Source organism: Cervus canadensis, chromosome 30 (assembly GCF_019320065.1).
Source record: "Cervus canadensis isolate Bull #8, Minnesota chromosome 30, ASM1932006v1, whole genome shotgun sequence".
Taxonomy (NCBI): domain Eukaryota; kingdom Metazoa; phylum Chordata; class Mammalia; order Artiodactyla; family Cervidae; genus Cervus; species Cervus canadensis.
In genome coordinates, this window is record NC_057415.1 from 14,142,620 (window position 1) to 14,164,194 (window position 21,575).

Consider the following 21,575-nt stretch of genomic DNA (forward strand, 5'->3'; position numbering starts at 1 on the left):
CCTCTGTAAGTCCAAAACTTTTGTGTGGAATTTTTCCAGCTTATTTTTTGGTTTTAATTTACCATATTTTACAAATATCTTATTATCAGTCAGTTCAGTCGCTCAGTCGTGTCCGACTCTTTGCGACCCCATGAATTGCAGCACGCCAGGCCTTCCTGTCCATCACCACCTCCAGATATTTAAGAAAGTATTTTTACAAAGTATCAAAAACTTAGTAAATTTATTGTTCAATAGTATCTAGTTATTTTCTCTTTATAAATAGAAATGCATCCATTTTACTTTGTTTTATCTGGCCTTTATTTTTACATTTCTCCCCTTTTAGGACCTTTTTTAAAAAAAGAAAAAACAATTGTGACCAACTTTCAGAGAATTTTATTATGTTGTAGAATACAGGAATTTCTAGTAATCAAAAAATGACAATCTGTAATTGCAAAAAGGGCAAAGTAAGTCCTTCTTATTCAAAGACATCATTTCCTTGGTTCAGTGGTTTTAGAGTCTGAGTTACACCTGAAATTTTCTACAGTGGTTTCTGGAATTATATGTTTTGAAAGATTCGTAAGATAAACACAAAGAGTAGTTTGTCATCAATCACTGTCCTAAATCTGAATCTTCAGAGCTGTTTGCTGTCTGGGTTATAATGCAGGTGACATAAAGTCACAGGTAAATAAATAGTAGGTGGTATTAGTTCCCAATGTGGGAGGGGCAAAAGGTGACCTCCTGCTTCATTCATAACCAGGTAGATTTGGGGATTAAATGGCTTACTTGCCCCCTGAAGGCTCCTTTTAACAAATGAGCCTTAATTTCTCTGATGTTGGTGAAAGGAGCAGCATAGCCAGGTGTGTAAACCTTTTTCCCTCTTCCGTGTCTCTCTAAAGGATGAGGAAGACTCCTTTGTGATGAAAGCTATCATCCATGCCATCAACGATGACAATGTCCCCGGCCTGCAGCACCTCCTGGGCTCCTTGTCCAACTACGACGTTAACCAGCCCAACAAGGTCTGACGCTGTCCTGCCAGGGGGAGTAGGGGTCAGTGGTCATGGTGACCGTGCTCCTCCAAGTCCAAGGTGGAGAGAACCCATCTGCTTCTCCATTCTCCTTTCCTGTATAAACTCCATACTGTGGGGAAAATCACTTCTGCTTAGAAAGTGAATTGAATTAGAAATAAGGTTTTTTTGCGTTGAGGGCCTTTCTTCACACAAGGCCTTTCTATATGCAGCTAGCATGCACCTCTAACCATGAAATTTTATATGTACTCATCTTGCAAGTGAAAATGTCACTTTTGGTTGTGAATCTAAAAGAGGGCAGGCTACCGTGTTCTTCTGTTTCTACTCCTGTAAGGCAGGGCAGGTGTGTGTCTGTGGAGACACAGGAAGGTGCCTGGGGCAGCAGTGGTAGTTTAGGCTTTTCCTTTCCTATCAAACCTGAAAAATTGTATTTTTTTTCTCGCCTTTTCCAGCATGGGACTCCTCCGTTACTTATTGCTGCTGGCTGTGGGAATATTCAAATACTACAGTTGCTCATTAAGAGAGGCTCAAGAATTGACATCCAGGATAAGGTCATAATTCTGTTTTATTGCAAAAGGAATTATTTTTTAAGTATTTCCAAATGTCTCTAATCATAGAGGTAACAGAAAAATACCACATATGCCCTACTTGATTTCTCAGTTTCCTGTAAAGGAAGATGAACTGATTAAGTAGTCTGGTCCCGTCTAACAGGTTATAAGGGAAAAGGCAAACATTCATCTTCCTCATGGCTCTGTTACTCAGCGTCTACCTTTCTTTGCATCGTGCCCAGATTGACTCCTTACTGATCACATTGACTCAGCGATGTTAATTGATGTTACATTTGGAGAGGTTTTCATTGTCCAATTAATCTCATCAGAAATGTATTTTCCCACATGTTTATTAGGGTAACAAAATAAGGAGGTTATGCTTTGAGGTGTATACCTCACTGGGAGTGTAGACACAAGTGATAACCAGCTAATTGTCATTACAATGGATCTGTCATCAGCTTCCATAGACTTTCAACAGCACTGTTAATAGCCTAGAACTGGCCCTTGACAATATAGGGAATTCTAACTGGAAATTGAAATGAAGGTTTTAGGAAAAGGAAAACAACTTTTTATTTTTAGATAATTCTAGATTAAAAAAAAAAGATCTATAGAGATAATATAGAAAGCTCACTTATCCCTTTCACCCAGCTTTCTGGAATGTTCATGTCTTACATAACCTTGGTCCCTTTGTCAAACCAAAAACTGAAATGGGGCTTTATTCCTCTTGGGAGTTGCTCCTTTGGCGTTTGCCATCACATAGGAAAAGAAATATAGCAACTGAGTGATGTGTGTGTTCCGATCCATCTGGGAGCGTGACTCTGCCTTGGTTTTTGTACAGGGTGGATCCAATGCCATCTACTGGGCCTCTCGGCATGGCCACGTAGATACCTTGAAATTTCTCAATGAGAACAAATGCCCTCTGGACGTTAAAGACAAGGTAAGGCCACTTCTCTTCTTATGGACAGTGATAAAAGACTGCATTTGAGTGTCGGCATGCCATCTGCATCATGACCCAAAAAATAAGGATTCGGAACCACAATCTTCCTACAGAAAATTTAATTTAGAAGTTTCTTTTTGCTGGGGACTTGGTCTAACATTAAAACCTGATTTTAGCTGAAATATGCCAAGTGGTTGTCATATTATGTGAGCAGTGAACTATTTTCCCCATAACATGAAAACTCCAAAGTTCTGCTAGAAGGACAACCAGAAAGTGACCTGAGTCCTGGTCCTCTTCTCACTTTGCCACAGGCATGTCTCGTTACTATCATCTTCCTCTTTGACGTGACTGACTGCTGACCTTGACCACTGGTACTAGAAGGGGTAATGAGACAGGGCAAGTAAAGTTAAGGCTTTGGGGATAGAAATGTTATAAAAATCATAAATTTAGGAAGATACCCTACTTTGACATACCGTGTTTCATTCAGTCCACACAGTACTCCTGTGAATCAATTGCAAGGCTGGGACTTGCACGTAGGGTTCCTACTTTCTCATCTGTATGTATTCCACTGTGTGTGTAACCCTTCTCTGCTTCTAATACTAGTAGACTGATTTGTTATGTTCAGTCAGGGCTGTCGCATACAGTTGTATGGATTGTACACTGTACCATATCTAAGGGATAAGGGATGATAAGGAATGATTCACATTCCATGTTCAGTTGCTCAGTCATGTTCGACCCTTTGCAACCCCATTGATTGTAGCCCATCAGGGTCCTCTGTCCATGGAATTTTCCAGGCAAGTATACAGGAATGGGTTGTCATTTAAAGACATACTTTTATTATAGCAGTTTTCTGTCAGGTGGCAACAAATATCTCATTCTGTTTTAGATCAGTTTATTCTGACAGTTTTATGGCAGATATAAGTAAAATATCTTAAGAACTTGCATCTATTACTAATTCACAGAATATGTTATTGTAGGGGCTAATGGTAATATTTATAAAAATCTCTGAGGATGTAAGAAATTATATTAAACATAGACAGTGAAATCAGAAACTTGCTAATAAATAAAACCTTGTGTTTAAGTAACTTAATATCAAACAAGGAATTTTGTGTTTTGAAAAAAAAATCACATAGCTGGAAGCATCAGCATATAAAGATTAGGAACATCCGTCCCAGAAAAGGGAATGGACTTTCAGCTGGCGGGGTGGGTAGGGTAGGTGGTATTACACACGAGAGAGGCCAGGTGTGTGAGTTTAACACTAGCGACGTGGTGGACACCCCACTGCAGGGTCCGTGGCCCAGTCACCAAAGGGGCATCTGGCCTGAGAGGGGTAGGCAGCGCCTCAGGGGAGGACGTGGAGCCAGGCATGTGTGGGAGTGGGCCTCCAGTCCTGTGTATCCTAGTCCCTGGAGACGATTCTCAGGTTCTAACCCTTTGGCTGTGTCTTTTGCAGTCTGGAGAGACAGCCCTTCATGTGGCAGCTCGCTACGGCCACGCTGATGTGGTTCAGTTACTGTGCAGCTTCGGCTCGAATCCCAACTTCCAGGACAAGGTGGGTCACGGTAGCTGATGTCCTCACTTCTTCTGACTCTTTGCATGGATGCACAGACAACCAAATGATAGGCTTGAGTATTTTGGAGGTGCATCCAAGTTAGGTTTTCTGCTTAAATTACAGAGGGCAGGGACTCAAACAAAAGCACTGACGTTCATTCATTCATGAATCCTCTGAACAACCCTTCAATTCTCATTTTACAGATGAGGAAACTGAGGCTGAGAGACGTTCGGGAGCTTGCGTAAGATAGCACAGCTCGGTCGTGGTGGAGCCAGTGCTCAGACCCACACAGACTGGTTCCAGAGTCTGTGTTCATAACCACTACAGTGTAACAGCCTCTTGTAGACAGAGATCTGTGTGTCTGATGATGTTGGTCATGAATATGTAGACCTGATGACCAATCCTTTTTGTTGAAGCATGGCTATCTTGGCCCTTTCTCTGCCAGAACAATAATCCATTGATGTGACTCTTCTTTATGCTATGTTCGTGTCAGGAATCTTGAGACAGGTTTGTTAGGGGTGTTCTTGCCCAGATCTCCCTCTGTTATTAATAGCAAATGAAGTAAACTATTGCACTTTCACAGGAAAGATGCTGTACATCCACACACGCAAGGGCTCCATTGTTCAGAAGAGCTGAGCCCATGATGCCAGTGGGCTCTGCAAAGTCAATTGTCAGTAAAATGCTGAGAAAGCTGAGTTTGAATTAAGGAAAGGCATCAGACCCGGCCCATTATTTCATGGTCATGTTTTGCTCCAATAGCTACAAGCCCTTTCTCTCCACTGCCTTGAGTTTGCTGCCAAATTTGGTTAGGACGCTCACCACGCCTGTCCTTTCTCTCATCTCGTTGCCTTCTCCTCTTCTCTGTGCCTCTCTCCGTGGCCAGGAAGAAGAAACCCCCCTTCACTCTGCTGCCTGGCATGGCTATTACTCTGTGGCCAAAGCCCTTTGTGAAGCCGGCTGCAACGTCAACATGAAGAACAGAGAAGGCGAGACTCCCCTCCTGACAGCCTCCGCCAGGGGCTACCAAGACATCGTGGAGTGTCTGGCTGAGCACGGAGCCGACCTTAATGCATCCGATAAGGTGCTTTGTGGGTGAACGTATCCCACTTGCTGAAAAGTCATCTAGTGGGGGCTCCGGGGACCACAGGATTTCTCAATACTTTTACCTAAAATAACTTAGATGCAACAAGTTATAATTATCCTTTCTCTTCTCCAATCTAAAGATACTGTGATTCTCGATTCTGTTTCGTAATTAATGTTCATTTGTGGGATGCAGCAAAATTTATGAGATGATCAAATAATCCAAGTCTCTATTTTATTTTTAGCTTTTTTAGCTTTGGAGCAGGTATAGTGATGATCATGGTACCCAAGACAAATCCTCATTTAGGACTGAAATTGGCAACGCACAATTGATTTGTAGATAGACAAAGAAATAAGTGGTCTATTTACTTCCATCACCTGCTATTTTGTAGAAAGACAATAAAGTATTCTTATTTGTTTGATAACAATTCTAGACAAGGTTTCCCTTCTTAAATTAAGCAAATTCAACATAATCTTTTCTTACTGTGAACTTATACTACAGTGAAGCTGATGCTACCATCCATGGTGGTTTGGGCACACTGTGTTCATTTAGTCACTGCCCTCTGTGGAGTATTCTCTTGGTCCAGAGCAGCAGTTCTCAAGTGGGCAGTGACTTAGCCCCCAGGTGACGTTAGGTAGTGGCTGGAGAAGTATTTTGGGGTCATCAGAGCCAGGATAGGACATCTAGAAGATAAAGACCAGAGGCTCTGTTGAACAGCCTGCAATTCCTAGGACAGGCCCCAAATGTTAACAGTGCTGAGGTTGAACAACCCTAGAATAGATGAGTTACAGAAATGCTTCTAAGCTCCTTCTACCCAGCTCCTAAAACTCAGCACATATCTTCACCAGGGGCTCTGCAACAGGGAGAATGACTCCCAGGCTGGTGCTGTGTGGGTGCAGAGGATAAATATGTTATATTTGCTTCTCAGGGCTTCCCTGGTGGCTCAGTGGTAAAGAACCTTCCTTCCAATGCAGGTGACGTGGGTTCAGTCCCTGGGTTGGGAAGATTCCCTGGAGAAGGAAATGGCAACCCACTCTAGTATTCTTGCCTGGGAAATCCCATGGACAGAGGAGCCTGGCGGGCTACAGTCCCTGCGGTCACAAAAGAGTCAGACATGATTTAGTGACTAAGCAACAACAGTTTGCTTCTCATCTATGTGATAGCCAATCACCTCGCTTTCTCACTTTCTCAGAGTATAAAATAAAATAATAAACTCTCTACTTAGGAAGTTAGTAAAGATCGCTGAGCAGATGTTTTCAAAATACTTGATAAAACAGGCCACTGGAGAACCAACAATGACTTATGTCCCATGAATTCAGACACAAGAAGGAGTGTGGTGTCTTCCCACCTGAATGTAGTGGCCAAGCCTAGATTAATTAAACTGATGTTCAGCTCAGCCCATGATTATTCAGAGTGAGACATGTGGGGCCTCACCGCAACCCCGCCACAAGTAAAGTTTGTGGTTTTTAATCCTCCTTCAGGCTCGGTCCCATTGCCAGTTAAACCTGACCCCGTGAGGCTAGAAAGGCAACCAGCCAGTCCCACATGCCCGGTCGAAAGCACTCACGGCCCTGGTGTTTGTTACAGGATGGACACATTGCTCTACATCTTGCCGTGAGACGATGTCAGATGGAGGTCATCCAGACTCTCATCAGCCAGGGCTGTTCCGTCGATTTCCAAGACAGGCATGGCAACACCCCTCTCCACGTGGCCTGTAAAGATGGCAACGTGCCAATTGTGGTGGCCCTCTGTGAAGCTAACTGCAATTTGGATCTCTCCAACAAGGTAAAGCTGGAGGGAAGATCCCCGCACAGTCCATCCATGTCTCTGTGTCTACCTGCTTCTGGGTTTGGGCAAGTTTCTCTCTTCACTGTTCAAAGTCAGTATTGCTTTTATGGACCTGTTCTTTTTCATAGGGCTCTCCACTTTAAGTGTATTTTGCATATGACTTTTTAATAATTTCCTGTAGTTTAGTAATTTAATAAATTGTTTAATAATTATTTAATTATTAAATAAATATTATATAGGAAATTATTTAAATTAAATTATTTAAATTCCTATAGACTATTAATTTAATAATAGTCCCAGGAAAGTATTACATTAATACTTCCTGCTGAGACTGGCTTACCATTTATGAGCATCTAGAAAGAGAGAGAAGGAGGGAGGGTGGGGGAGAGAGTGTATGTGTATATGTTCTCTTCCTGGAGAAGAATCAAAGAACGTGGTACAAATCGGGGCACTGAGTCTTCAGGAAAACACCTAATGAGTTATGATATGATTGAAATCCCTAGAACCAGATTTCTCCAGTTTCCCCCATTTGGAAGTTTTATGGTCGAAAATTCATAACATCTTTCTTGTGCTAAATACATTTGGTAAGACTAGAGGGATACTATCATTTGGTGAATGATAAAGAAATAAAAATCCCCATATGTTGACTTCTAGAAATTCTAGAAATTAGCTAACACCTTCTCTTTCCCCTGAATGCCATCTAGATTTTCATTACCAAGTATGGTAGAGCAGTTGGATAGTCATGTGGTTTCAGCTCTGTAACTGTATGAAAGGCAAGCACTATTCTGTTACCATTATGTTAAAAACAAAGTCCAAGTAGAATTAATTTTGTAGTTGCAGGAAATGTTGGTTTATAGGTGGCAGACATGATACCAGCAGAATTTAATATGGTTTGTTTAAGGTAAAAGAATAACTGAAATGCCTGGAAAATTATGCTTCTACCAAAAGAAAAATATTCTTCTTGCATATTATGTGATTAATTCTAATAGAAATTGTAATAGGTAATCTTCATATTCTGGAAATATGACAAGGCAATAGCCTAAGTCCTAGCCATCAGCTGCTGGTTGCTTTCTTAGTTTATCCTTTTCTAATCTTGCCAAGTCAGTTATGTAAGTGGCTTAAGGAAGAAACTAAATGTAATATAATATTAAGCAGCATCAAGAGATTGGCTTTCCTTCCAGGAGCCTTTAAATGAATAAAAAGCAGCTTTAGGGACCTTGTGGCCTCATCTGAATGGCTTTGACTTGGCCATTGTACATGGTGACTTTGTGGGTCTTGCACCTTCAGAAGAACTGGTGTCAGCTTGTTTTTCTCTTCCAGTTTTTTGTTGCTTACTTTAGGGAAGATGATGAGGTCTATAGAGGAACTTAAAAAATGTGCAGCAAAGTAAGAGAAAGGCCTTGTTTCCCCAGAAAGCATATCTGACTTTATATGGACTGACCCTGAAAACCGACAGCGTGGCCGTGGCACAGTGACGGCCACGTCGCCCAGGCAGACGGTCACCCCTTTCCTGTGCCCTGCTGTTTCCTCACCTGAATTCCATTCCCCAGAAACACACACGGCCATTCAGATCCTACTCCTGTCACCAGGATGTGACAGGAGCTTGTCATGATTTCTGACAGTCATTGCCGTGAAACAGGCATTTCCCTATCTGCATTCTCACGTGAAAATCGGGAGACTGGCTATTTAAGTCGGCTGTGTTGGGGAACATGGTAGAAGGGAGGAAATGGACTATACAGACAGCACACCCTTAACCCTTTGTTCCCTTCTGAATTGGCTCTTCTGATCAGCAAAGGGAGAAAAAGCATGTTGACACTTGCACAGGTATACACCCACATACACACACACACACACACACACACAGATGTGCACACACACCCAGGATCCTGCCCAAGAATTCTGTGCCTGCCAGGTATTGATAAATGAATGCCTTTTTCTGACAACACTGTGCCAGGTATGATGTGAGGGGGCTGGGAGGTGGGCAGCAGGGAATGACTCCTGTCCTCAGGCTGCTTGCAGACAGACACAGGGACATTTCACTATAAGAGCATCTCGTGTTATAACCACTACTGTGATAGAGACACTGGCGCTCCAGAAGCATGGGCATCTGGAGACTAAAGAAACTGGGAAAAGCTGTTCAGAGGTGATTATTTTAAATGATTGGGACTTGGACAGATGGAGAAGAGGGGGAATGCAATATTTCAAGAAGACAGAGGCAGCCAGGAAGGGGAATTGAGTCCAGATGGTGAAAGACCTTGAATATAATGCTAAGGAGTTTGAGTTTTGTTCGGTCAAACATTGGAGGCCATCAAACTGTAAACTCTCCTAGTCTTTTATTCATCATATGTCTCTTCCTTGACCTTTTTCCTTTCTATAAAACCATGCATCTTGTTACCCAGGACTATCTTCCTTACACAGAAATCCAAACACTTCCTCCAAATCTTCCAAACCAACTCCTTACTTTTCACTTTAGTTCTGGGGTATTTGAAAGCTTCATATCTGCTTTCTAAATGACTCTAGGAGTTAACAGTAAACAAAAGATAAATATGCACACACACTGCAGCATTACTTATAGTAGCAAGAAATGGAACCACCTTAAGTGTCCATCCTCAGCAGGCTAACTAAATAAGTTATGATATATCTATATATTGAATATTATTCAGGTATCTGAAAGAATGTAATAGATTTCCTTATAGACGTGGAAAAGTATTCACAGTCTGTTGTCAGATGAATGAAGCAAGTTGACAGAATGGAAGGTAGAATATGATTATGTCTTCGCTTTTCAAATTATTTCTCTCCACTTATGAATTCATAGAGAAAAGGTTTGCGTGGGGCTAGCTCTGAGTGGGGGAACTTGGGGGAACGGAAGAAAAGGACTTCATTTTTCTACCGTGTATCCTTCTATGTTGTTTGGATATTCTAAATGAGCATGTGTTAACTTCTTAACAAAAACCTACATTTATTTGCACATAAACAGTACAAAACAGAGACAGCCAAACTTGCTCAGTTTATAATTTCCATTGTGCAAAGTAATTTATTTTTTTCTGATTTCCCCAGAGCAAAAGAAAAACCTTAAGTTCCAGGAGTTCCCTGGTAACCTAGTGGTTGGAATTCTGGGCTTTCACTGCTGCCATGGCCCAGATTCAGTCCTGGTCAAGAGCTGAGATGCCACAAGCTGTGTGGTGCAGCCAAAAAAGAAAAAAAATTTGTTTAAATACCTTTGTTGTTGTTCAGTCGCTCAGTTGTGTCCGACTCTTTGCGACCCCGTAGACTGCAGCACTCCAGGCTGCTTAAGTTCTGTTTATTAAGTTATTCAACCCAAACAACCTAATATTTCAGGAGCTGATGAAACAAATGATTCACATAAATTGAAAGAAAGCTATTTTTATTTAATTCTCAATTGACCACAGTTGTGTACTAATGGAAGGTGTGTGCTTGTTGGCACCTCACGACTCTTTAAACTTTGGACTCAGAGTGGACACCACCACCGCATATCCTGTTCTATGTGGATCTTCACAAGAGACCTGCTTTGTATCACAGCCGCCGCCAACCCCGTGCTGTGCATACACAATGTCACTGAAAGGAAGGCAGTCCCAGCTAATTTGAGACACTGAACTACCTGAAGCTAGTAGTTTCCCTGGTGTCTGAATCTGCTGGCTCCATCAAAAATTTAAAATATTCCTCAGCACCCCCTTGAGTGTACTGCAGTGCCCCCAGATACCTTGGCACATGGTGTGGGAGCCGTAGGCAATCAAAAATGCTGGGTACGGCCTTGGCGTTTCACTTCATTAGAGCTTCTTCACTTTCTGTCCTTCCATGCCTTCTTCCCTTGCTGTATCTAAATCTGAGCCACAGTGCAAATCTTTCCGGAACTTTGGGGCCTTCAGTCCTGACTCATGCCTCCTTTCTGCCAGCACAGCAGGAGACTTAATTTAGTTATTTTATGATAAGCCTCCCACTCTTTCAGCCTTTGAAGTTTTATTTTAAAGTCACTCTGTTAGCTGAGAAATACTTGAAAACATTTTGTTTGGCTTGCCTCCCCGAGGAGATGGCAAGTTTCTGGAGAGAGGAGACCTGGCCTCCTGTCTCTTCCCGGTGGCTCCCAGATCCTTACACAGTGCTGGCCCCGTGAGATCCCTCCACACACGTCATCCCCGGCCGCAAGAGTGAGGACTCTCCCGGATCTTTTTGTCTCCCGCAGTATGGACGGACGCCCCTGCACCTTGCCGCCAACAACGGGATTCTGGACGTGGTCCGCTACCTGTGTCTGATGGGCGCCAATGTGGAGGCGCTGACCTCGGTGAGTAGCCCTCTGGCAGGAGAAAATGACTGCAAATGTCTCAGGCCTCAAGGGCACGAGAGGGAAGGTATTGCTTGGCAACTGCACTGCAAAGCAGACAGGCTGCTATTAAGCTCCAGCTCCTCCACAGGCAGTTATGTAAACATCTGCCCACACAAAGCCGGGGTAAGATCTTGTTAATGCCTCATCCTCTTCTTTCCCCAGACCCGCACTGCCAGGAACACCTGCTGTTTCCCACTGGCCTTTTCATTTCCTGTGTTATACAACAGGCCTTCATGTTTTGTGTTACCTTGTGTGTTTGTCTTTTCTAAATGTGCCCCCTCCACTGTGGGGGACTGGCGGGGCCATGGGCTTTCAGAGAGGGACGAGGAAGGCCCCTCGGTGTGGGAAGGAACAGGTGACAAGAGCTATCCTCTCGTCTTTGAAAAGTCTGGCTTTGCTCTTAGGCCTGCGTGCATGCAGTCGTGTCTGACTCTCTGTGACCCCATGAACTGTAACCCACCAGGCTCATCTGTCCACAGGATTCTCCAGATACTGGAGTGGGTTGCCATGCCCTTCTCCAGGGGATCTTCCCAACCCCAGGGATCTAACCCACATCTCTTATGTCTCCTGCATTGGCAGGTGGGTTTTTTACCACTAGCGTCACCTGGGAAGCCACAGCATATTTTCAAATGAGGTTTCTTTAGTTTCTCTCACTCCTGACACTCCCTATTCCAGACCTGGTACCTCCCTGCAGAAGAAACCCTTTGATCCTCATTTCGAGGATACCAGAGAGGAGCAATGTGTCTGCGGATGAGATACGGTTGCTGTTTTACAGCTGCAGTGAAACATTATCTTTTGAGCTGTTTCTGGCCCGGCAGTGGGTTGAGTCTCCACTGGCTCATGTGGGAGATTCCTAAAGCTCACAAGAGCTTCGCTAACATAAATTGTTTCTTTAGAGGAGACCCCCTGGAGTTTTAAAACATGGCAGCTAACCTTGGGAAAATCAGGGATCTGAAGCTGGATACAGGGGATGGCAAACTGTGGACCACAGACCAAATTCAGCCTGCTGCCGGCTTCTGTTAATAAAGTTTTATTGGGACACTGCCATGCCTGTTGTTTACATATTGTCTGCAGCCATCTTCACTCTTCAAGGGGAGACTTGAGCAATTGCAGCAGAGACCCTACGGCCCTCAGAGCCGCAAATATCTGCTCTCGGGCCCTTTACAGAAAATGGTTGCTAACCCCTGGCTTAGGGCATTGCCTCCCTGGCTGCACAAATGTGACGAGAATGTCATTCCCTCCCCACAAGCAGGGGTTCTCTTTTATGCAGTGTTGAGCCCTGAGCTGGGCTCCTCTGCAGGCCCAGTGATAACCAGTGCTCTACATGGGACTGGACCTTCTTAGGGCACTTGCTCACCTATCACAAGCCCACCCACAGCCACCAATGAACCTGATGTGCCATTATCAAATCTTCCCCAACCATGTCTAGGCACTCAGTCTAGTTACTCCACAATAGAGAACTTATAAACATTTTTACGAGAATAAATTTTTTTTTATAGATGTTGCCTCATAAAAAGTAAACTGCCGACAATGGCTGTGAAGATGCCAGCAGCTGCTCCTACCAGCCTGGCAGTGTGGGTCCGAGTCTTGGGCCTCTGCTGGGTCCTCAAGCTTCCCCGTGACCTCTGTGAAAGTGAAGTGAAAGTTGCTCAGACGTGTCTGACTCTTTGAGACCCCATGGACTGTAGCCTGCCACACTCCTCTGTCATGGAGTTCTCCAGGCAAGAATACTGGAGTGGGTTGCCGTTCCCTTCTCCAGGGAATCTTCCTGACGCAGGAAGGAATCGAACCGGGGTCTGCTGCCTTGCAGATGGACTCTTTGCCAGCTGAGCTTCCAGGGAAGCCCTGACCTCTGTGAGGCCACAGTTACCTCCCCGTGCCTTCCCCACGGCAGCTGCCCCCCAGCCTCGGGCTCCCCCTCTGGAGGCTCTCAGGTGAACCTCCACTCCCTGCCCACCCCAGCTCACTGCAGATGCTCCTTCTCGGTCCTGCTCGTCCGCTTCCTGGGGGCTCCATTGTTTGTTCATTCAACAGATAACTGAGCACGTACCGCACTCCAGACAGATGCGGGGACACAGCGGGGCTGCGACAGGCAAGCTGCCCTCCCTTGAGAAACTTCCAGTCTAGTGTGAGAGAGTCAGAACCAAGGGTCACAGTGAATATGCAGCTACAGAGTGGGACCTCAGCCAGTTCGGAGCCAGGGTCCCCAGGAGTTTCCAGAGGTCAGGAGCACTCCTCAGAGAGAGAGGAGGACAGTCTGAGCCCAGAGGAAGGACTGTGGGCTGGAGCACAGGGGGATGACGGGGCTGGATGTGCCTGGCCTCCCCAGCAGGCGTGGTGGAAACCACACTCACTCCACCAGGAATGGCGTTATCATGGAGGTGCCCCAGTGCAGGTCTAGGCTGGCTCCATAGAAGGACAGCGTGCTGCCTGAATCATTCTAAACTTTCTAATAGCCACATCCGATGAGGAAAAAGACAGGAAGTCAGTATCAGTCAGTTACTAAAAGTAATATATGAAGTAATATATTTTGCACATCATATGCCAAATATTATCATTTTGACTTGCAATCATTATTTTTGAATTACTGAGATATGTCCGGTTCTCTGATTTAAGTCTTCAAAATCTGTCTGATTTAAGTTCTCTGATTTAAGTCTTCATCCACAGCACATCTTGGCTCCACATTTCCAGCCCCAGGAGCTGCATGGGGAGTAGAAAGTGAAAATGAAAGTGTTAAGTCGCTCAGTCTTATCTGACTGTTTGTGACCCCATGGACTGTAGCCCACCAGTCTCCTCTGTCTGTGGAATTCGGCTGCCGCATTATGGACAACACCCTCCAGCCCGTTTTGTCAGCCAGCTTTTCTCCTCTGCCTGACTGCACAGTTCTTCCCGGTCAGCACCACCGCCCTCGACCCTACAGCGCCCCCTAGCTGCTATCTTTCCTCTCCCAGCCTGTCCTCCGCCAGGATGGCTGGAAAGTCTTCTGACTGTCTGGTTCTCTTTTTCCTTGCTTCCCACTTCTCCTCTACCCGCCACAGTCTGTCGTGGAATCCCTGAGACTCAGCAGAGGGAGTCACCTCGCTTTTTTGTTGTTATTTAGTCGCTAAGTCATGTCTGACTCTTTGCGACCCCATGGACCGTAGAGCCCAGCAGGCTCCTTTGTCCTTGGGATTTCCCAGGCAAGAATACTGGAGTGGGTTGCCATTTCCTCCTCCGGGGGATCTTCCCGACACAGAGATCGAACCCATGTCTCCTGCTTGGTGAGCGGATTCTTTACCATTGAGCCACCTGGGAAGCCCCTCAAAACTTCTTTGTTGTAAAATAAGACAGATTTTCTGGTTAAGAAAGGACAGGGACAAAAGAACTTGGTGAATTTGACAAACGCCTTTGTAGCCCCATTGAGATCTAGAAACAACTTCAGAGGCCACCCCAGAAGCTCCCAGCCACAGTGCACCCCAACCCCCCACCCCGAGTGTAAGCCCCACTCTGACTTTGTAGTTCTCTAAGCATTTCCTTCCTTGCCTTTCTTTGATGTCTTTCTCACCTAGGAGCCGGCAGTCACATCTAGTTATCTCTTCCTTGACACCCACCCCTGCCTTGGATAAGAAAATCCTGCTTGCCCTTCTTCCCCTCCCACCTCTGCTGTCCTCCTCCAGCTCTAGGTCTTCTTGCTGCTGCTCCACCCCACCTGGCCAGCTACCCTCCCACTCTCTGCCCCCTGCTCCTCTTAGAAGCCCCATGGCTGCAGCTGCACCTGGGAACTCAGACCTGCATCCGGTATCTCCAGCCCTGTTTGACCCCTGAGCACTGGGACCAAGCCTTGCTATGTCTGCTGTCTCAGGGCCTTTGCACTTGCTGTTTTGTTGTTGTTGTTGTTATTTGCTTTTGTTTTCCTTTTGCAAAACTTCCTTGGGTATCCAAATGGCTTCCTCTCTCACCTTCAGGTTTTGACTCAAAGGTCACCTTCTCAATGATGTCAGCCTCCTAGACCACTGTGCATGACAAGGAAGGCAGAAAGTGCTGGGCTCACTTGTGAGCCAGCTTCAGAGCTGGCACCTTGCTTAGCATGAGACTGGGATGAGGGGATCTAGCTCCTACCCCTTTCCTTCTTGGACGGAAAGATGGGGAGGGGGACATTGGGGACACTGTCAGCTCTTTTTTTGTTAATGACTGCCGCTTGCTTTTTCTGCTCTTGGTGCTTCATTTATTTGTTTTTCTCTAATCTGCTCAAGAACCTTTGCAGTAGATTGTCATTTCTCATCTCATGGATGAAGAAACCCAGGCTCTAGGAGGCCAAGTGACTGACCACAGAGTCTGGGAGGGGCGGAATCTGAATTAAACCTGGTGCTTCTCACTCTGGAGTTCAGCCTCTTTCCAAACACTGGCAAAGAGTTCTTTTGGAAGCTGAACAGTGTCCTTCAGAGCAATACTTTTTGCAAACTGTAAAGTACCATGCAAACATAAGGAAGTATTGGTGGAGTTTTCCTGTCATATGAGAGACTTGACAGCAGATAGTAACTTTGCCAGTGAACAAACATCCTGTGTCTGAGTGCTATGCAGGTCTAAGGCCTTTGAGAGAAATCTATGGTCGGTCACAGCAGAAGAGAGAAGATTTTAAGTTGGGGCTCAGGTTTCTTCCAACTGAGGCAATGGTTCCAAAACCTGTTGGAACCATTGCCTTAGTTGGAAGCCATTCTACTGGCTGCACAATAGAATCACCTGGGAAGGCTTAGAACCCTGATGTCCAGGTCACACCTCAGAAAGGTAGAAGCTGAGTATGCGGGTAGGAACCAGGCAGCAGAAGTTCTTAAAGACCCCAGTGATTCCAGGGTGCCATGAGGTTTGAGAAGTAAGGCCTGTCCTTATCATGTCAGTAAGGACCTAGGCAGTTTGGTATGACCCCCTTGTTTGGATGCGGTGTCTGACAACTTACCTCATTCACCCCAAAGCAAACTAGAAGCTTTTGTCGGCCCACGGGGGCCTCTGCAGGACTTGACAGCGGGGAGTGGGCAGAGAGAGGTGGGCAGCATGAGTGTAGAGCATGGCTCCCGGGAGCACCCACCAGAGCTCCGACCACAGCCTGTGACCATACTTCTCAACTGGGCAGTTTCACTGCTCAGGAAACATTTGGCAATGTCCAGAGACACTGGACTTCCCTTGTGGCTCAGATGGTAAAGGGCTTCCCTTGTAACTCAAACGGTAAAGAATCCACCTGCAATGTGGGAGACCTGGGTTTGATCCCTGGGTTGGGAAGATCCACTGGAGGAGAGCATGGCAACCCATTCCATTATTTTTGCCTGGACAGAGGAGCCTGGTGGGCTACAGTCCCTGGGAGTCACAAAGAGTCAGACATGACTGAGCAACTAAGCACAGCTTAGAGATGCGGGGTTGGCACAGCTGGTACGGGGGAAATCTGCTGGTGTCTAGTGGTGGAGGCCAGGGTACTGCTTGACATCTCACAGTGTACAGGACAGCCTCCCATGGGAGGGAATCGTCCTGGCCAGAATGTCAACAGTGCCAAGGCTGAGATGATGTGCTGGTTGGGATTGTGACCTGGGCTGCGAGATTGGCAGGTGTGCCATCAGGCAGATCCAGGCATCCCCCCGCTTCCTCAGGAATGGTGCTTGAACTGTCCCTAGTAAACACTGACAGATGGGCCAAAGGCTGCTTAGTCTTCTCATTTAAGAAATATTGCTTTTAACTCTTTGGAAATTGCCTCTCATCTTTTCTACTTTTAAATTTGTAATGATTCCTAAGCTGCAGCAGAGCAGTCCCTCAGTCTCCAATCCCTGCTCTGTGGTGGGTGAACAACCAGCGTTCCCACCGCCCGGGAGCACCTTGGAGGTTACTACGCCCAACGCTCTGACACTATGAGGAGGCGCTCGGAAAACGTTAGCCATCATCGTGCATGTTCACAGCCTGGAAACAAATTTGTTCAGTATGAAACTGCAGCCTTGTGAAAATTCTCCAATTAAAATGCAAACACTGAATTGCCGTGGACCCTTATTTCCCCCTTTGATGTTTCACTGAAGATCTTCGGATCCAAATTGTCTGTAAAACTCAGCCTTTTCTTTGAAATGCACAGTAATTAACCAGTAACTAGCTTGATAGGAGTGCTGAGGTTTGTCCCTGGAAGGATTCTAAGACATTAGCTTCCACTAACTAGAATTTGGCAGCTAATGACAGTCTTTATCGTTGGCCTAATTGGAGGGAGGTTCAGGATGCAGAGTAATCTGCCTGCTAATGAGGTGCCTGGTTTGATTAAAGCCTGTGGACCTGAGACATCTTGCCTTTGGACCTCAAGCACCAATGCATGTTTTTTTTCCTACTTTTCTCATCTTCCTTTCCTGGACAATCGGTGAAATAAGGATTCCACAGAAAAGGGAATAATTCAGGACAGGGTCTTTTGTCCACCTTATTTGCTTCTGATGCCTATTACACTGTTTCTGTCTCAGAAGGTGATGTTGGTGTGTGGAACACACAGTTCTCTGCAGTGAAGGAAAAAACTAATCATTTATCTCCAACAGGATGGAAAGACAGCAGAAGATCTTGCGAAATCGGAACAGCATGAACATGTAGCTGGTCTCCTCACAAGACTCCGAAAGGTGAGAAATTTTGTGCTCTGAAATGCTCTGTGCTTTTTATGTGAAAAATTCTGTCTTGTCCCTTATAATCGCTGAAAATGAACACTCTTTTGGACACACAGGTGGTACCAAAAGGCACCTGTCCTGGGCTGTGGTTTGCTTATCAGTTTGCATAAATGTGTCGGCTACCTCTCTGGTTTCTTCTTCTGTGTTAGGACTTGGAAATCACTGGCCTGTTTTTGCAGTCACTGTGCCCGATTTTCCTCCTCTCACCCTGTCTATAATACCTGCCCCCTGTGAAGTAGAGGGGAAATGAAAAAGCCAACCCTGCTTCTTTCTTTCTTAATGTTTCAAGCTCCAAAATATCACATATGCTCCAGCTTATCAAACATCATGGCTTAAGGTTTAAGAAGACATGACAAAAATAAATAAATTGAGGTATGCCGTTTCAGCCCACATCACAGCAGTGTGTACTGAGAGACTTCGAAATAGTCACACCCTTTAAGTTAGGGATTCTCTGTCTGTGACTCTATCCTAAAGAAATGAAAGAAAGGCATTTTTAAAAAGTTGTATGCACAAAGATGTCCGTTGCAGTGTTATTTATAAAAATTGGCAATAAAAATTGTATATGTTGGATGACCAACAATAATGTCTGATAAACTGTCATACAGCTATAAAATGGAATGGCTTTTGGCCTTTAAAATGTTCTTGAAGATGTTTTAGTAACAGGAATTTAATGTTTAGGATGTTCCTAGGCTGCAAAGCAGATGAATTATGTGCACATTATAATTCCAGCTATGTTTTTTAAAATACATAGAAAATGTTAACAGTGATGTCTTTGGGTTTTGCTTTCTTAATTAGCAGTCTCTTCTTTAAACATAACTGATTTTTCCAAACTTCCTATAATAATCACATAATAATTTTTTTTAAAAAAGGAAAATGTTGTAGAAATTTTAAAAATTACTGAGTTAATTTGTGTTCATGAAAAAGTATTATTTAAAATAAGTTCAGGGTATCCTACAAAGATCCTGCCATAGAAATTGAAAAGTGCCTGGGGGAGGGATAAAAATGTCTTAACTTTCACAGCTACTAAAAGTTTGAATTGTCATAGTGGTCCCCTGGTCCTGGTTACAGGGGAAGGGCAAGGGGACACATGCAGAGGTTGCAGTGATTTCAGTGCTTGGAGTTGGCCGGGGAAGATAATGGACTTTCACACCTTTGTGCTTTGGGAGTCTGTGAACTGATAAACACTGAGATGCTCCAGGCCACTGCTGGGATTCAGTCTCCCCTTTGATCTAGAATTTCCGGAAAGAGGTCCCGCCTTATTCACACGTTCTTAGAGGAAAAACTTAAATTAACTCTGGACTTCATGTTCTCCCCCTCTGTACCACCACAGACAATCTCTGTGAGGGAGAATTTGGACTAGAAAAGCAAGGGAAAACTTTGTTTACAAGCAAAACAAGAGGCCGGGGGTGGGGGGGGCATAGGGTAGGGTTGCAGGAACCTATGAGCCTGTCAGCAAATCAACAATGAACTTCCGCATAAAATCTCCTAAACTTAAAATTCACTTCATTTGAAGTGATATGCAGCCAAATGAAACACAACTTCAGACCAGATTGACTCAGAGGCCACCAGTTTGCAACCTCTGACTTTTGCTGGATTTTATTGTAGGGACCCCCGGACTTGAGTATAGAATTCTATGTTTATAGACAGATTATCACACTTTAAGGGTTTTTTTTTTAATATAAACAGTATCTTTTGTTTGTTTTTTAATATTTATCTATTTGGCTGCACCGGGTTTTAGTTGCAGCGTGTGGGATCCAGTTCCCTGACCAGGCATCAAACCCGGGCCCCCTGCATTGGGAGCACAGAGTCTTAGCCAATGGACCACCAGGGAAGTCCCATAATAAGGGCAGTTTTAAATTGATTCCCCATTATAATATTCATTCATCGTGGAAAGAAACTGAAGCAAATCTGGCCTTTCCACAGTTTGGGTGAGTACACATTTTTACAGTGAATACCTCTAGTACGGTCCACTATTAAGAAGAAACACTTTATTAGGCTCAGTACCTTAGCAGGTATATAAACATGCTGAGTCAGGTATTCTGAGGTTTCCCGAATTCCACAAAGCAGGATTTTAACCTGCCTACCTCCCCTGGCGCCATCGTCCTGCTCTGAGCCCAGCGTCGTCCTTGCGGGTGTTTTGTGGGCTCGGTTGGTGCATGGGCAGCCCCTCTCACAAGCGTAGCACTCTGGACAGTACTGTTGCCTCTTACTTTCTTGGCTTGGAGTGCGGTTCATCATCTCAGAAACATCTGTTACACAGCAGTTCTCCAGGAAAAGGAGCAGCCTGTTCATCTTAAAGCAGAGATCAGCTGCAAGCCATGATCTTCCATGGTTTAATGGTCGCCCCAGGAAACACCCTCTTCTGGCCAAGAGACAAGGCTCTTCCTTGGACTGTGCTGTATTTTAGTGCCCATCTACCCCTTAGGAAGATACTTTTATTTAAAAACGTTGCTATGCTAGATACAAGCCCAGATGTCCATTACAGCAGGTCAGAAACCACAGACAAATGCCATTAAAAAAGACAGGAAGGAGAGCACTCTACAAGTTAGCCACGGTTGGGTGGATTGGACGGGTGGGGCTCAAAGCACTTCTTCCCGTTATCTGTTTCCTGTATTTCTTGCTGTGCTTCAGCCGCTTTTATCATTAGGAATATAAATAGTAAGTGACGCCACATGCAGATCAGGGAAGGGTGGAGGTCTCCAGACTGGAATTTTGAATTTGGTGTGGCATGGGTTCTTGCACGGTCCCAGTTTGGGGCTTTCCTTTTTTTTTTTCTTCCATTAATTTGTACTTATGCTTTTTGATGTCTAGATTTTCTCAAGAGGGGTGGAAAAGGAATATTACAGCGTTTAGTCTTTTACCATTATCCTATGATTTTTGTAAGGAGATAAAGAAAGTCATTACGATGCCTGTGAATATAGTACATCATCCCTCTTGGAGCCCAGAATCTACTGGGAGATTCCCATCTTGTCTTTGCCTTGAGAGGCAAAATATAGGGTAAAGGCTGAGAGCACAGACTCAGGAGTCCCCGCTCTGCCACACCTTCATGCTGGGTGAACTAGCAATCTGCTTATCAGGCTGGGCCTCAGTTTCCCTGTTTGTTAAATGGGGTGAGTACAGTGTGCTACTCACAGGATGGTGGTGAGGGCCAGGCGGGTGGTGTAAACGATGTCCTTAGAGCAGTGCCTGCCCGCCGTGAGCACCATGTGTTTGCCACAGTCGGCATCCTAGCTCACATCCTGCAGACCACCCTCCAGGTCCAGGGGAACCATGGAGGTTTCCGTGGGGGCCCCCTCTTGTGACCCAGCCCCCAGGAGCAGATGCTGGGGTGTCAGCAATGGCAGCCGTGGCAGGGTACGTTTGAGAGTCGTTTTTAGTAACAGCCACTGTTGATGTTCAGTGTGTGTGACAGCACTGTAATTTTACATCCCTGAGATGCGGATGTTCCTGCAGGAAACCCGGTCTCCACGAGGTTAAGCAACATGCTAATTACAGAGCAGAGACCCAGACCAAAACAGAAATGCCTGCTTCCAAGGCTTGATCAGGGGCTCAGGGCTCCTTCAGAGTCAATTCTTCAACAGCCCAGGATGATCCTTCCCTCCAGTGGGGTCACCCGGTTGGTGGCAGACACGGGTCACTTCCCTAGAGGTAATGCAGAGCCCTGGACCCTTCA

The 21,575-nt window shown here is 45.1% G+C and overlaps 1 protein-coding gene across 7 annotated transcripts in view; it reads left to right on the forward strand.

The window, feature by feature from the left end:
- Positions 1–21,575, forward strand: part of DAPK1 (death associated protein kinase 1) — a 203,747-nt gene that overhangs the window by 150,762 nt on the left and 31,410 nt on the right. For all 7 annotated transcript variants that reach the window (XM_043453306.1, XM_043453301.1, XM_043453304.1 and 4 more), the window contains 8 exons: positions 876–995; positions 1,457–1,555; positions 2,391–2,489; positions 3,943–4,041; positions 4,925–5,122; positions 6,710–6,907; positions 11,112–11,210; positions 17,780–17,857. In XM_043453306.1, the coding sequence (XP_043309241.1) occupies positions 876–995; positions 1,457–1,555; positions 2,391–2,489; positions 3,943–4,041; positions 4,925–5,122; positions 6,710–6,907; positions 11,112–11,210; positions 17,780–17,857 (990 nt within the window). The remainder of the gene's footprint in view (positions 1–875; positions 996–1,456; positions 1,556–2,390; positions 2,490–3,942; positions 4,042–4,924; positions 5,123–6,709; positions 6,908–11,111; positions 11,211–17,779; positions 17,858–21,575) is intronic.